The sequence below is a fragment of the Sylvia atricapilla genome, chromosome 4 (assembly GCF_009819655.1).
Source record: "Sylvia atricapilla isolate bSylAtr1 chromosome 4, bSylAtr1.pri, whole genome shotgun sequence".
NCBI lineage: Eukaryota > Metazoa > Chordata > Aves > Passeriformes > Sylviidae > Sylvia > Sylvia atricapilla.
In genome coordinates, this window is record NC_089143.1 from 7,280,724 (window position 1) to 7,294,378 (window position 13,655).

The 13,655-nt window shown below is 37.8% G+C and overlaps 1 protein-coding gene across 2 annotated transcripts in view; it reads left to right on the forward strand.

The window, feature by feature from the left end:
- CORIN (corin, serine peptidase) overlaps positions 1–13,655 on the forward strand; it is a 115,202-nt gene that overhangs the window by 89,509 nt on the left and 12,038 nt on the right. For both annotated transcript variants that reach the window (XM_066317045.1, XM_066317046.1), the window contains 2 exons: positions 2,364–2,474; positions 3,191–3,320. In XM_066317045.1, coding sequence (XP_066173142.1) covers positions 2,364–2,474; positions 3,191–3,320 — 241 coding nt within the window. The remainder of the gene's footprint in view (positions 1–2,363; positions 2,475–3,190; positions 3,321–13,655) is intronic.

Sequence of the window (13,655 nt, forward strand, 5' to 3'; positions counted from 1 at the left end):
ATCACATTTTTGGGATGTTGGGGTGCAAAAATAAAATCGAAGTAAAAATGCTTTATGCTTTCTATAGGGAGAAAGACAGTCATTCCCTCAGTTCTCTTTTCAGTTTGTCTATGGCACCAGTTTCTCTCTTTCCTCATCTTGTGTCCTTTGTTGTTCACATCCTTGGATCCTTGCTGTCTGTTTGGTCACTCTCATCCTCGTTTTCTTTTTTTTTTCTCTTTCTCTCTCCTTGTTCTTGTGCCTTTGCACTTTGATTCCTTGTAGATTTTTTACATCGTTTCCCAAGTTTCCTCAACTTCATTCCATACAGGCATAGCTCATAGCTGCTCACTGCACATTTTCCCCTTGATTTCTACTTGATTTTACTTCTCATCTGTTTTTTGGTAAATGTCATATATCTCTCTTCCTTATTTAGTTTCTTTCCTGATTGACATTTCTTAGCTTCTGCCTCCCTACTTGGCTGCACAGATTTCTTCCACAATCCAAACTGTGATAACAGTGAAGATACAAACCTCATTAGGGTACACTGGAGGCATGGGCACGCTGTCCATGTGCACAGTGTAAGTCTGTTCAGAATGCTGGCAGTGTGCAGCAGGTCCCCTGGTCCCCTGCAGGGGCTGCCCTCAGTTCTGTCTCCACTGTTTCCATCTGAGAATGGGATGGGAAGTGGTGGAACATCTGCAAACAGCAGCTGCTTTGCAGGCTCCCACCCTCAATAATCAGCTGGGAGTGAGTGCCTTGAGATGTGAGCTCCACTTTCATTAACATATCAGTGGTATTCTGAATTCTCTTCTCTTGAGAAAACCTGGTCTGTGAGCATGTTCCCAAGGCCAGGAAGTAGGTAAGATGTACTGGGAGAAAGTCTGCACAAGAAAGGAGGGATCATTGGTTGGTAAAGTTGGTTGAAAACTGAAGATTTTCATTCTCTGAGTAAACCTGGTATTTCTTCAGTTTTGCTGTGATGTTTGGATATAATGTTGTGATTTAAAAGAAGTGGCTCCTGAATCTCTGGAGTTCTGTTGGTAGGAGCAGAATAGTAGGCACATTTTATGTGCTGAGTTAAACCTATGAATGTGTTTGCCAAAATAAACAGCAGCCTGCATGTATCACTAGATCAAACTTTGTTTCTTTTTGAGAAGCTGAAGCTCACAAAACATTTCTTAATCTGCTTTTCATTGTAAAGGTTATACAATTTAATTTCCAAGCCCTGTGCTGTAATCTAAACAGTGGAGGTGGTATTAAATTGGTTTCCTTGTGATCACACATTAAGTTCATGACAGAGAAAATATTACCAAAGGTCTAGTTTATAATTACCAGAGTATATTTCCTGTCTGCTTTTGAGTTGGGGCTTGAATATTCTAAAATGGCATGAAAGTTTTCTCAGCGAAGGGTTTCCAGTTTTTGAATTGTGCTCTCTCTGGGAGGTGGAGTTAAAGTGCTTTTTCTGTTTTTGCATGTTTTATTCCAGAGCCAGAAAGATCAGGGTGCTCTATCTGTATGGTTTTCACTGTGGGGTGCACTTTTTGGACTAGTGTTGCAAATAAATGCTTGGACTGTATGGCAGTATAAATGCTGTACTTCAGCCAAACATGGGCACAACTAAATGCAGCTCCCTCCCATGCATTCAGTCCCTTTCTGCCCTTCCCCAGGTCTCAGAATTCCCTAATGGTTAGGTTTATAGAAACTGGAAGTGTGTTAGTGAGGAAGGTACTATACTTCTTCACACCTGCCTTTTGGAAGGGAAGTTGTTAGGGGAAAACTGAAAGTCATTTGCAAATGGAAGCTCTTGTGGTTCCCATACTGAACAGACTCTGGAAATCTGTATGTAAGGATACCAGCTGTGAACTGGAACATGTCTATCTGTACAGTAGTTCTCTAACTCTAAAGTGGAGATAAAAATATATATATAAATTCCAAAAGCAAAGGCAAACTCAAAAATGGGTTTATAATTGCTGTAGATGAAATAGATATTCATTGTGGTAAAACAATTTTTTCAAAAACCATGAAGAATTAAGCAAATTTGAATCATTTGGTTAAAAAGCATGGAAGCATTTTCTCTTACAGTTTCTGGGGTGCTTAGACAGGTTTCATATAACAAGACCACAAATGATACTAGGTAATCACAGATCTTGCATTTGTAGACACTCTTCCTTCCCTCTGAATTGCAATGCCCTCTGTCACTGCATGGCAGCAACCACCTTCTGCATCAGTGGTACCCATGCTGAATTTTGTTGCGTCTCACTTACTTTTCTGTAATTCTGATATGTACCTAACTTCACCCTCCATCTCAATTTTTCGTCTCAGTGTGAATTTCACTTTGATCATGTCTTTCTCAGGAAGAAGCATGTTTTTTGTCTTTGCAGCATTTTGTGAAGAGAATGAACTTGAGTGTGCCAACCATGAATGTGTGCCACGTGAACTCTGGTGTGATGGGCAGCCAGACTGTAGTGACAGCTCAGATGAATGGGACTGTGGTAAGTTTCTGCTCTGTGGTGCCTCAAAGTGGTGTTTGGGTGATGGTAGTAATCACTGGTGATTTAACTCAGAATACAGTGGTGGAGAGGTGCTCCCTCTATTAGCAAAGCGAAGACTGGGCTGAGGTTAAGAAAGCATACAAGGAGGTGGGCAAAAGAGAAAGCAGAAGCTCAGTGTGAAGTGTCACAGTGCAAAGATGTAAGAAAAGTGATACAGCAAGAAACTGTGTAGATGATGTGTGTAATCTGGAAGGTATTGTGGATAGAGAAGAGATTAAGAAGATGTTGGGATTTGGAAGGACTATTAGAGAATCGTTTTTTCCATGTGACAAAAGCAGTTCCTGAACTTCTATATATAGATTAAGAGTGAAAAAATGGTAGTGGTCTTTCTATCTAGATTATCTAACTAGATTAAGGCTATAAAGATTAAGGCTGTCAGCAACCCATGTGAATCTGGGCTGGTGAATTAAAAGTATTTGTGTTTATTCTTGCCCTCTTGAAGCCTTTGCTGTTCAGTGTCTCGTGCTGTTTGCTCTTAGTAAGTTTCTGATAACTACACTTGCCTTGGTTTTAAATTGCACAGCTATTCAGCATGTAGAGCTAGGAAAAATGCCAGCAGCTTGGAAGAACCTTGCATGTAGTTGTTTGTTTTCAGTTTTCCATCTATAAAACTATTTGAAATAATAATGAAGTTTTCTTCCTTTTTTTCTTTCCAGTTACACTGTCTAAAAATGCGAATTCCTTGATGCTCCTGACCGTTCACAGGTCAGCTGCTGATAACCATGTTTGTGCTGATGAGTGGCAAGAAAACTTAAGCCAACTGGCCTGCAATCAGATGGGTTTAGGGTAAGGTCAGTAGTTTGTAGCTTTGATGAATTTCTTAGGACAACTGGAGTGCTGGAGTTAGATGTGAACTCTCATTGATCACTGCAGTGTTAGACCTAGTGTGGAAATGGTTCACAGAGAAAAGAGGTAACAAAATTTTGTGAACTATCACAGGAACAGAATTTCACTAAAATCTAGGTACTTTCACCACTTTATAAACATTGCATCGTTGTATTAAAAGAGTGTTTTGAAAAGATAATAGTGTTTTGCCAGGTCTCAGTACTTGAACTTACAGTTATTGCTGATGCTCAGAATTGCTTGGCTCTGTTTCTTCCTAAAGAATTAAAGCAAACTTAGGAAATACAGGAAAAATCATCTTAATTTATTTGCATTCTGCAATAAATGCTATAAGTTAGACAAGTGGATGTATTTAACTTGGGCATCTCTGAACAACAAATTGTTAAAGAGAGGGTATCTTTACGGAACTCAGAAAAAGAGATAGCTTCTAAGTGTCTTATTGCATGCAGTAGATTGTGGAATAATTGATGCAAAATATAACTTGGATAAAAAACAAGTTCAGCTGCTCTGATATTCACAGCTGTGTCTTACTAGGAAGAGGCAAATCTGATGGTATGTAAGGCCATCTTTTGCCAGTGTCTGATTGCCAGACTGAATTAAGAAATGTCTTTTCTGTTGGCTTTTCTCCACTACACATACTGACATGCATGTTCTTTGTACCTTTCTCAAAGTACACAAGAGGATAAAGACCCTGGGTTAGGGAGTCAGCACTTTGTAGAGTCTTGCACTGCAGGGATACTTGACATCCATTCTAACAGATGCTCTGGGGTGAAGGTCACCTGTAAATGGACTGCCTGCCATTCTAACACACAACAATTTTATACTCCTCTACCTAGTTTAGTGTATCTAAAAATTACTTGTGTTATCTTTATACTTCAGCTTTATGTAGCATCCTAGTAAGTCTTTACAGAATCATAGAACATACTGAGTTGGAAGAGACCCATCAGTATCACTGAGTCCTGGCCCTACACAGGACACCCCAACAATCACACCCTGTGCCTGAGAACACAGTCCAAATTCTTCTTGAACTCAGACAGGCTTGATGCTGTGACCACTTCCCTGGGGAGCCTGGTCCAGTGCCAAGTGAAAAACCTTCCCTGTTCCCTAACCTAAACTTCCCTTGATGCTTCATACCATTGCCTTGAGTCCTGTCACTGGTCACAGGATTGAAGAGATCAGTGCCTGCCCCTCTGCTTACCCACCCTCCTGAGGTAACTGACTGACCTCAGACACTCCTCATACAGCTTCCCTTCCAGACCCTTCATTTTACACTCTGTCCCTTTGGAACATATAAACCTTGACTCTGAAGCAATGTTAAAGTTAATTCTATTCTGCCTATTTCACAAAATGCAAGCAATTTTCCTGGATGTTTGCCAATTATAATTCCACAGACTAAGTGGTTTTCCAGTTTTTTCATAGCGCAACTCATGGAATGTGTTGTGTGATGCATGATGCAACATCACATAAAGCTGCAAGTTCCAAGCATTCTCTGAAAGGCTCTGGATTATTGGTGGCTGGTGCTTCAGCTATGCAACGTGTATTCTTAACAGTTCTTATGTTTTCCTCTAGTACAAAAAGTGTTAAATTTGTTTGTTTGTAATGCTAAGAGCTTAATAGGAATGCTCAAGTCTTAGGTTTCACAGTTTACAACCAGATGGGGCTATCAGGTCACCTAATCTGTTTGCCTCTTTATGTCAGGATATGTATGTTTATTCAGAGACTTCTGACTGAGTCCCAAACTTCACTGCAGTGAATTTAAATGCAGTCTCTGGCAATTGGTTTCTCTGTTAACACAGGTATAGAACAGGACAGCAGTCAGTCTCACATCTGTCCTGGTGTGTGCTAGAGGCTGTGCTGCTGAGCATGGGTGTACTGTGTAGGTTCAGAACGCTATGTTGGAAGAATGTATTTTGACATGATGTTCAGTTGAAGAAACCCACTTTAATATACTTGTTGATGAAATGGTGATCATAAAAGCATGGTCTGCTCAGCTCTGAAATTTGATAAAGGCAGTAGTGGAGTTGTTCTGTCATTCTGTAAAAATATAGTGGAATAATTTGTCTTTCTTAGCTGCACTAGGATGATATATCAAATATAATAAACTTCAGGAGCTTGTACTCAGAGGAGTACAGGGGAATTTTACTTCACCTGCTTGTTCTCGTCTACTATCAGTGTAAAATCGCAGCTGTCTATCAAGTTACTTGTTTTTAAAAATCTACTGTTGTTTTTTCCTGCTCCTTTTCTTAGAGGCTGTGTCACTGGTGGTCCACTGAAACCAGTAGCTCTTTTTCCTTCTTTCCTCTGCTGTAGCATCTGCTGTGCATGTATTTCTGAAAGGGTTGGGCAAGGCTGTTGTTGCTGCCTGGCCTTTTGTCTTTCTTGGTACTTTTCACTCAATGTCTTTGGTATAAAGATCTTGAATAGTTGACAGCTGAGCGGTCAAGCTGCTGGACAAACAATCTCTTGTTTTTACATGATCTAATTTGTTTTTCTTTAATGACTCTGTAACTATTTATCCAAGAGGAATAATGGAAGCTCAGCTTAATGTTTTATTTGCTTAAAAGAACATAACAGAAACAAAATCCAGAATACTTCTGTCATCCCACATAATAAATTTGAACTTTTGAATGAAACTTCATCTTCTCCAAGGATAAACATGACATTTAGTGAAACAAATTCCATGCCAAAGAGGAAGAATTTGAACTCAATAATTTAATCTAGATTTCTAGACCCATTCAACAGAATGTAAAATACTATTAACCTACATTGAATCTATTCATGTTTTCCATGGCCACAGTGTTCTATTAATCTTGTTGGTGAAGCAGAAAGATAGCAGCTTTTCACATTTCATTTAATTTTTTTAAAATGGCAACTAATAACTGATTACTGAAATTTACTGAAAATAGAGCTGTGGTAGATGTGGAAAGCTGCTCTAGTAAATTGGAGCAATAATAAACCAATGTTAAATTATGTAGACTTTATTCAGTGTATTAGAGTTGTGCTAGATGAATATTTAATAGATTATGTCTCATCTTTTGTGTACATATGCAGTTTAAACCCAACCATTCTGTGATTGACTAAAAGAAAGATACATGAATACTACCAAAGAAGGAAATGTTCTTATTCTAATGATTGGTCACAAATCCTCTTTCAAATCATTTTATTCCCTAACTTGTACATTATAAACCTACTGCCCCCTTTTTCATTTTTAATCCAGGGGCTTCTAGATTCAAGTTTACTCCATTTAACACTAAACAGATATTAAATCTCTCTGCATTGAAAATTTATTCTGAAATCTGCAAGTTGAAGTGTTTTGAGGTTTTTCTGACTTATATATTGAAACTGAACTAGTTTAGGATTAGACTTAAGGAATAAATTTTTCCCAAAGAGGATGGTGAAACTGGAACAGAGAAATGTAGACACCCTATTCCTGGAAATACTCAGGGTCAGGTTGGATGGGACTCTGATATATATTCTGTAATTTAGTGACATGATTTAAGACCTTGAAGGGAGCAAGGACTGCAAGAAATACAGCATCTTTTATCAGACAAGCTTTCAGGCAAACAGGTCTTCCTTCAGTTTTGCTCTTCCTGCTTCAGGAAAGTCTTACTTGACCTCCACATCCTCTCCTCAACTCTTACCAAGCATCCCAATGAAAGATGTCCTCTGGATGAAAACTTGTATCATTAAACAGACATTATTAAACAGCTGTCCTTTCAAGGGTAATCTTAGCTCATGGAATGATGTCAGCGTAGCTTTAGATATAAAAAGTAAGCTCTCAAAAATTTAAAAATGCCTGTGAGACTGTGGCTCTCAAGTTCTGTTCAAGGTAAGAAAAGAAGAAATCAGTAATAAAAGAATGAATTTGTTACATGTCTTTAAAAAAACAGCATAAATTATGCTATGGGAAGATTTCTTAGTGATTAATGTTTCTGTAAAGGATGATGTTGAATAAAGAAGTGAATTTTGTTCAAATTCAGTTTCATTACAGGGGAAAAAAAGGTTTAAAAATCAAGTTATTTGTTTCAAATTTTTGAAATTAAACACCTAAATTTTTTTTCAAAACATTTTTTCTCTGAAATACATCCTTCTTATTTTTAAAATGAAAAGCTAATTGACTTTAAATGAAGGACTTTACATTTAATTTGAAGTTGAATTAATACTTCCAGCTAAGGAAATCTAGATTTTATTTTGAGCTTTATTAACTTTAGATGCTCCCAATTGGTCTTTAAGTTTTGCTACAGAATGATATTATATGAAACCTGTAATTCAGAGGCTCAGAGAACAGAGTTGAGGTTTAATGGCAGCCAGCAGCTCAGCCCTGGACAGCCACTTGCTGACTCCTCCTGCTGGCCAGGAGAAGACAATTCAGAAGAGTAGAAATAAGAAGGCTCATGGGTTGGGATGAAGAGTTTAACAGGTAAAGCAAAAGCCATGCACTCAAACACGGCAGAACAAGGAATTCATTCACCACTTCCCGCGGGCAGGCAGCTGTTAAGCCATCCTCCAGGGAAACAGGATGCTTCAGCTGTGGTGCTGACTCGGGCAGACAAATGCCATCACTCCAGACATCTCCCCCCAGCTTCCTTCTCCTTCCCCCCACTTTGCAGACTGAACACAGACCTGTGTGATGTGGAATATCCCTTTGGAGACGTGGGGCCAGCTGTCCTGGCTGTGGCCCCTTCTGAGCCCTTGGGCACCCCCAGCCCCGTCACTGCTTCCATGGGCTGAGGAGCAGAAAAGGCTTTGACTCAGGGTAAGCCCTGCTCAGCAAGAAGGAAATCAGCCCTCTATTATCAACACTGTTTTCTGGAACACAACCCCATACTAGCTGAGAAGAAAATTAACTCTATTCCAGCATGCAAAGCAAGCATAAAGCAAGCGATTTTTATTTTTCAGTGTAGTTAAGTCATTCTTCATAGTTTTGACTAGTTTATCAGCTAGGAGATAAAACTGAGAGATTTTAAAACTTGAAAATATCACAGTGATTACCAACTTTCTACCAAAAACTTTTAAGAATAATCATAGGTGTCAATGCAGTGAATACTTTTAATTTCTATGTTTCAAAGTGTTTTCACTTCAAAATTTCAGAAATCTCTGATTTTAATGCAGTTAAAATCAAGGTTTTGATCTTCTACTCCATATTCTATGGCACAGCTGTGGCTTTAGAGAATTCTGCTCAAGACCAAGGAACATTTTAAGCAATACATACAGACAGGAAACAGATGCTGTTCCAGCTCTGAAATAGGCCTAATTTGTTTTAAATCAGTGCCCATGATGTGTGTAATTCATTGCCTTCTGGCCTAACTCAAAGCTTCCTTTCTCAAACCTGCTTGTCACATGAGGCCTACAAGAATGGACTTATAGAAACTAAACTAAAGCATGTCAGTGTTACCTGGAAGCAAGAAGTAATCCAATTAATGGATTATTCTTTATTCTAAACTTGCAGCTTAATACATTTGAAGGAGTTTTTCCAAATTGAATAGGGAGAATGAGGTATTGAAAAGATTGCTGTACAGAAGTATCCCAAATGTGTTAGAAACAGAATGATGAACTTCATAACTTAAAATTAGTCCCTGCCTTCTAGTTTGTTTTCTTTGTTTTTCATTGTAATTAAGCATGCAAGTCATAGTGCTTATTTTTCACTGTAAACTTTAACTGCTGTGGACAATGATCAGCAGGCAGCAGACTAGAATGCTCTGAATACTTTTTTATTAAATATTTCCATTGTACAGATTACCTAATGAAACATTACTTTTCTACACTTTTACTACTTTTCTACATTTGTAATGTAGAACACAGACTGCATTCTCTTTTTCTCTCTTAATTCTAAAAGTTCCTCTCTTAAACACATATAAGGGAATCCATAGCTTGAAATTAAATTTGTTTGAAGAATATTCTAATTTTTAAGTTGAAATTTAAAAATCAGTAAAATTTAGAAATTCCTACTTGCGTTATGTAAGTGCTACTGCAAATTGAAATGTTTTACCTGGTTTTGCAATAACCAATTTTAGAGCTTGTTAAATATATTTTAATCAACTTAAAGGAAACTTCTAGATTAAAGGAATTAGATATGTTAGAATTTTATTTCCCTGTCATGTTCATTAGAGCTAGCAGACATCTTTCTGTGAAGAAGCAAGACTAACTCAGCTAAGGCACAAGCTGTAGGGTTACCTGACATGGAAAGTGAAATTCTAGAGAGAGTGAACATGTAGATCAAACCTACAAGAAGTGGTATAGAACCATAAGTGTCCAGAGAATGAATGAGAAAAGCCACGAATATTATACAGGGGAAAAAAAAAACAACAACCAACAACCACCACCACCACAAGCAAACAACCCCCCCCAAAAAAACCCCCCACAACAACAAAAACAACAAACCAACCCAAACAAAACCACAAAGAAACCTTTAGGAAATCATGTTATGTTACTAAGGTAGCAAAGACTTAAGTAAGAGGGTTAGAGTAAGAAATTAATGGGTAATGCAATGCTCTCCAAAGTAGCTAGTTTTGTTGAGATCATCTAAGAGCATTTAATATTTATGGTTCTGATGGGTCTCCATTATGGCTGACAGTAGTGGTAGCCATAGGTTTGAGAAGTTACAGAGAACAGAGGAAACTGGTATGTCATTTTTCATTAAAAAGGATAAAAGAATGAAATACGAAGATTTACAAACTACTTGCCTAGCTTGAATTACCAATAAATTACGAAGTATAAGGTCTTAATGACAGACAGAATGTGTTTATCAGTAGCAAATCATGTCAGAATCCCTTAATTTATTCCTTGAAATACCAGAGACACTGTGGATGGGGAAAAAAACTGTAGATGTGATATACTTTTAACTTTCACACTCTGTGAAATGACTTAGGAAATAAATAAGGGACAATGGACAGAGATGAAATGATATGGGAATATTGATGATTCTTTGTCAAAGCATAAAGATGTATTGGTGGGGGGCTAGATGCATGCCAGTGTGCCAGGGAGGATGCAGTGGTACTGTGAGTCATTTAAATGATGGAGTGGAGAGCAGGCTTGATGATTTCTCATTCAGCATCAAGCTGGGAGGATCTGAAAGCATTTTGGAGGACAGGATTAGAATTTAAAGATTCTGACAAGCTGGCAGACTGGCCTGAATTAACCAAGAATGTTTATGTGTAATCACTTTGTGGTCTTCAGTTTGTGTTAGATTTGGACTAAATGAGAATTGGTCAGCAGAGAGGACCAGAGACTAGAAAGCATGGTCTGTGAAGAAAGATTGGAAACTCTGCTTGGTCAGTCAGGGGAAAGGAGTTATAGGAGCCTTGAAATACATGGAAGGTTACAAATAAACTGCTCTCCATTTCTGATGGAAAAAAGGCACAGTAATGTGGATAAATGACAAGTAGGAAAATTTAGAATAAACATTATTAAAAAAAATTGCTTGAATATATTGACTGGAAATGCTGATGATTCTTCATCGTTAAAGTTTCGTGCAAACAGGGGGCATGAAATTCTGCCAGAGAGAATTTAGATATAGCTGATCTTATTTCGAATTAGGAGAATTTATAAGATGTCCTCATAAGATTCCTTTTGGCTGAATTTCTGATGGCTAACTTTTTAGTGAAAGTCTCGTTGAAGAATTTTTTCATAGGTCTGAATCCCATTTTATTCTTGAAAGAAGTACAGAAGACCTAATGAAAATCTGTGGGAAAGTCACACTTGTCTTATACCACTAAACTTGGTATTCCTGTCACCTCAAATGCAGAGGAGAAAAAAGTCATAAAACATTGCTGTTTGTCATGCATCTATTGTAAACTTGCTTTAATATGGAACTTTCCACAGTCTTGGAGGATCCCATAGGCTGAGATTACAGGAACCCAAAAAAATATTAATTGAGTATTATGTTCAAGTAGTTTGAGCATAGAAGGTCTAGTGCAGCTCTTCTGGTTAAAAAGATTTACTGCAGATGTTAGACACATGAGAAAATTAAATTTTTATGGTCTGTTCAGACTTTTAGAACCACATGGGTTTTAAAATAATACTTGAGTGTGCAAATAGTTTTATCCTAATAGCACTATGAAATGTTATAAAGTCATGTGGTGCAGATAGGATTTATAATTTATTTTGAAAGTCCCGTGAGGGATCTGGTACAAAAAATCACCACTTAAAAGATGTGAATAATTGTTACCATGGTATGAATGTCTAAAGTTTGTAGATGTCATTAATCGACTTCCTGAAGTAATATGGGTATTTCAGATATCTACATACAGATATTGGTTGAACTTTATGATCTTGGAGCTCTTTTCAACTTAATTATTTCTGTGATTCTGTCGTTGTTCTGTAATGCTAAAATATGCTCTGCTGTGTGAAAAATCTGTTCTAGTAACTGTTGGCCTTCTTTAGATTCAGCTCTTCATCATAGCCTCTGGTCACTACAATGTGTTTGTGCTGTGCAAAAGAATCATAAAATCCTCACTCTAACAGGCATCTGCAGAACATCTAGTGCTTCTCCCACTTGAAGGAGACCTATTGCCAAATGGGATCAGTTCAACTACTGCTCTACTGCTCCACTTGTTTAGGCAAGTCTTGAGAACTTTGATGGATAGCACTCTCTGTTCCAGGACTATTCACCTTCCTAATGAAAAAGTATTTCCTTTTCATGTGCTGTGAGTCTCCAAAGCTGTAGGTCTAGGCAATTTCCCTGTGTTTTACCATGCAGCACTATTGAGAAAAAGTTGTTTCAGTCATGTTTTAACTCCTCTTCAAGTAGTTGCAGGTTGCTATTGGATTGCCCTTAGCTTCCTCCTCACAAGAGTAAGCAAGTTCAGTATCCTCAACTCCTCCTTGTCAAGTCAGTGCCAGAGGCCTCTCGAAAATTTGAAAGCCATTTTTGTGATCCTTTCCAGTTTCTAAATATCATCTTAAACTGGTGTACCTCAAAACTGCACACTGTCTTCCAGTATGTATGGTTTCAGCCAACAAATACTGTTTCAGTTTTTCTTTTTGCCAGTACAGGTAATAATTAAAAGCACTAATTTACAATCCACACCATTTCTAAGCAAAGTGGTTATGCTATATTCAAACCTAAGGGGAAAACAGAAAACTGCAGAGAGGGAAAGAGCCTTGTGAATGCCTTTCATAAAAACAGTCTTTATTTTTTTTGGCCTGAAAGCTTGAAAGATACTGCAACTTCAACAGGCCACTAAACTAAAAAACTGGCAGGAGAGCTGTTTCTGAACTTGAAGCTGCAGCTGGATGTCTACAAGTAATTAGCAATATAACCTTGTTGTCCTAGAAACTCAGAAGAAAATGTGTGCTACAGCTCCAAGAGGGAGCAAGTAGAACCTGGTGCCTGCTGTGTTTCTGGAGTACAGGATGGGGCTGGCTGAAATGAGTACCCATTGCTCCACCTCTCCCCTTTTCTCTGAATGATTTACAATCCATGGTGTAATGTGTACTCCTGGTCCAGCAGCCCCTCTGAAAGGCTCACACTTAGAAACTCTCACCAACCTGAATCTTTACTCCTATGGTTTTTAGCTAATGTTCTCTCATTCTCTAGCTGACAATGCTTTGGTCTCCACACAAATGCTGACCATTGTCTCCAGGTTTCTTCATTTAGAGATGAGGCTCTTACTTCCCCTTCATTCTGGCTATTTTTCATTAGATAGATGAAAGGAGACAAGTGGCGGCTCTTGGCTATCTAAAAGAAAATCTTTTATAAGCAGCATCAAGGGGGGAACATAAATATAGAAGCCATTCTAAAGATATAAATTAAGGTATCCTGGTTTTGAGTGTTTTATATCAAGCTGTTACCACCAAAGAAGAAAGGTATAGGTGTGATATTACCTTTGCTAAGTAAAATAATTACAAATTTTCATGCAGATGTAAGTGTTTTGTAGGTTGTTACCTTAATTTAGAAGTACATTATATCCTTAATTCTGATTGTAGCATCACTGTAATCTGTAATTCAGAACTGCAGGCTTCATCAAAACAATCCAGTATTTTATATGCCACTTGATGATTTAGATTCATTTGCATGATATTTGCACTCTTTTGAGTTACATATTTTATAGATCAGACACTGTTTACAAGTTCATAAAATACCACTCTACAAAATTATGAAATGCTGAACATCACTGTTCAGAGAAGATCATAAGGCAGGATGTTGTAAGAAAAGGGTTTGCATATGTTTGGTAGGAAAAAGGCTGGGAAATACGGAAGAGAGATCTTTATGTGTATACTAAAAACAGGCACTGGGAAAGAAAACGCCTTTTACAGCAAACATATGCCTGCACATTC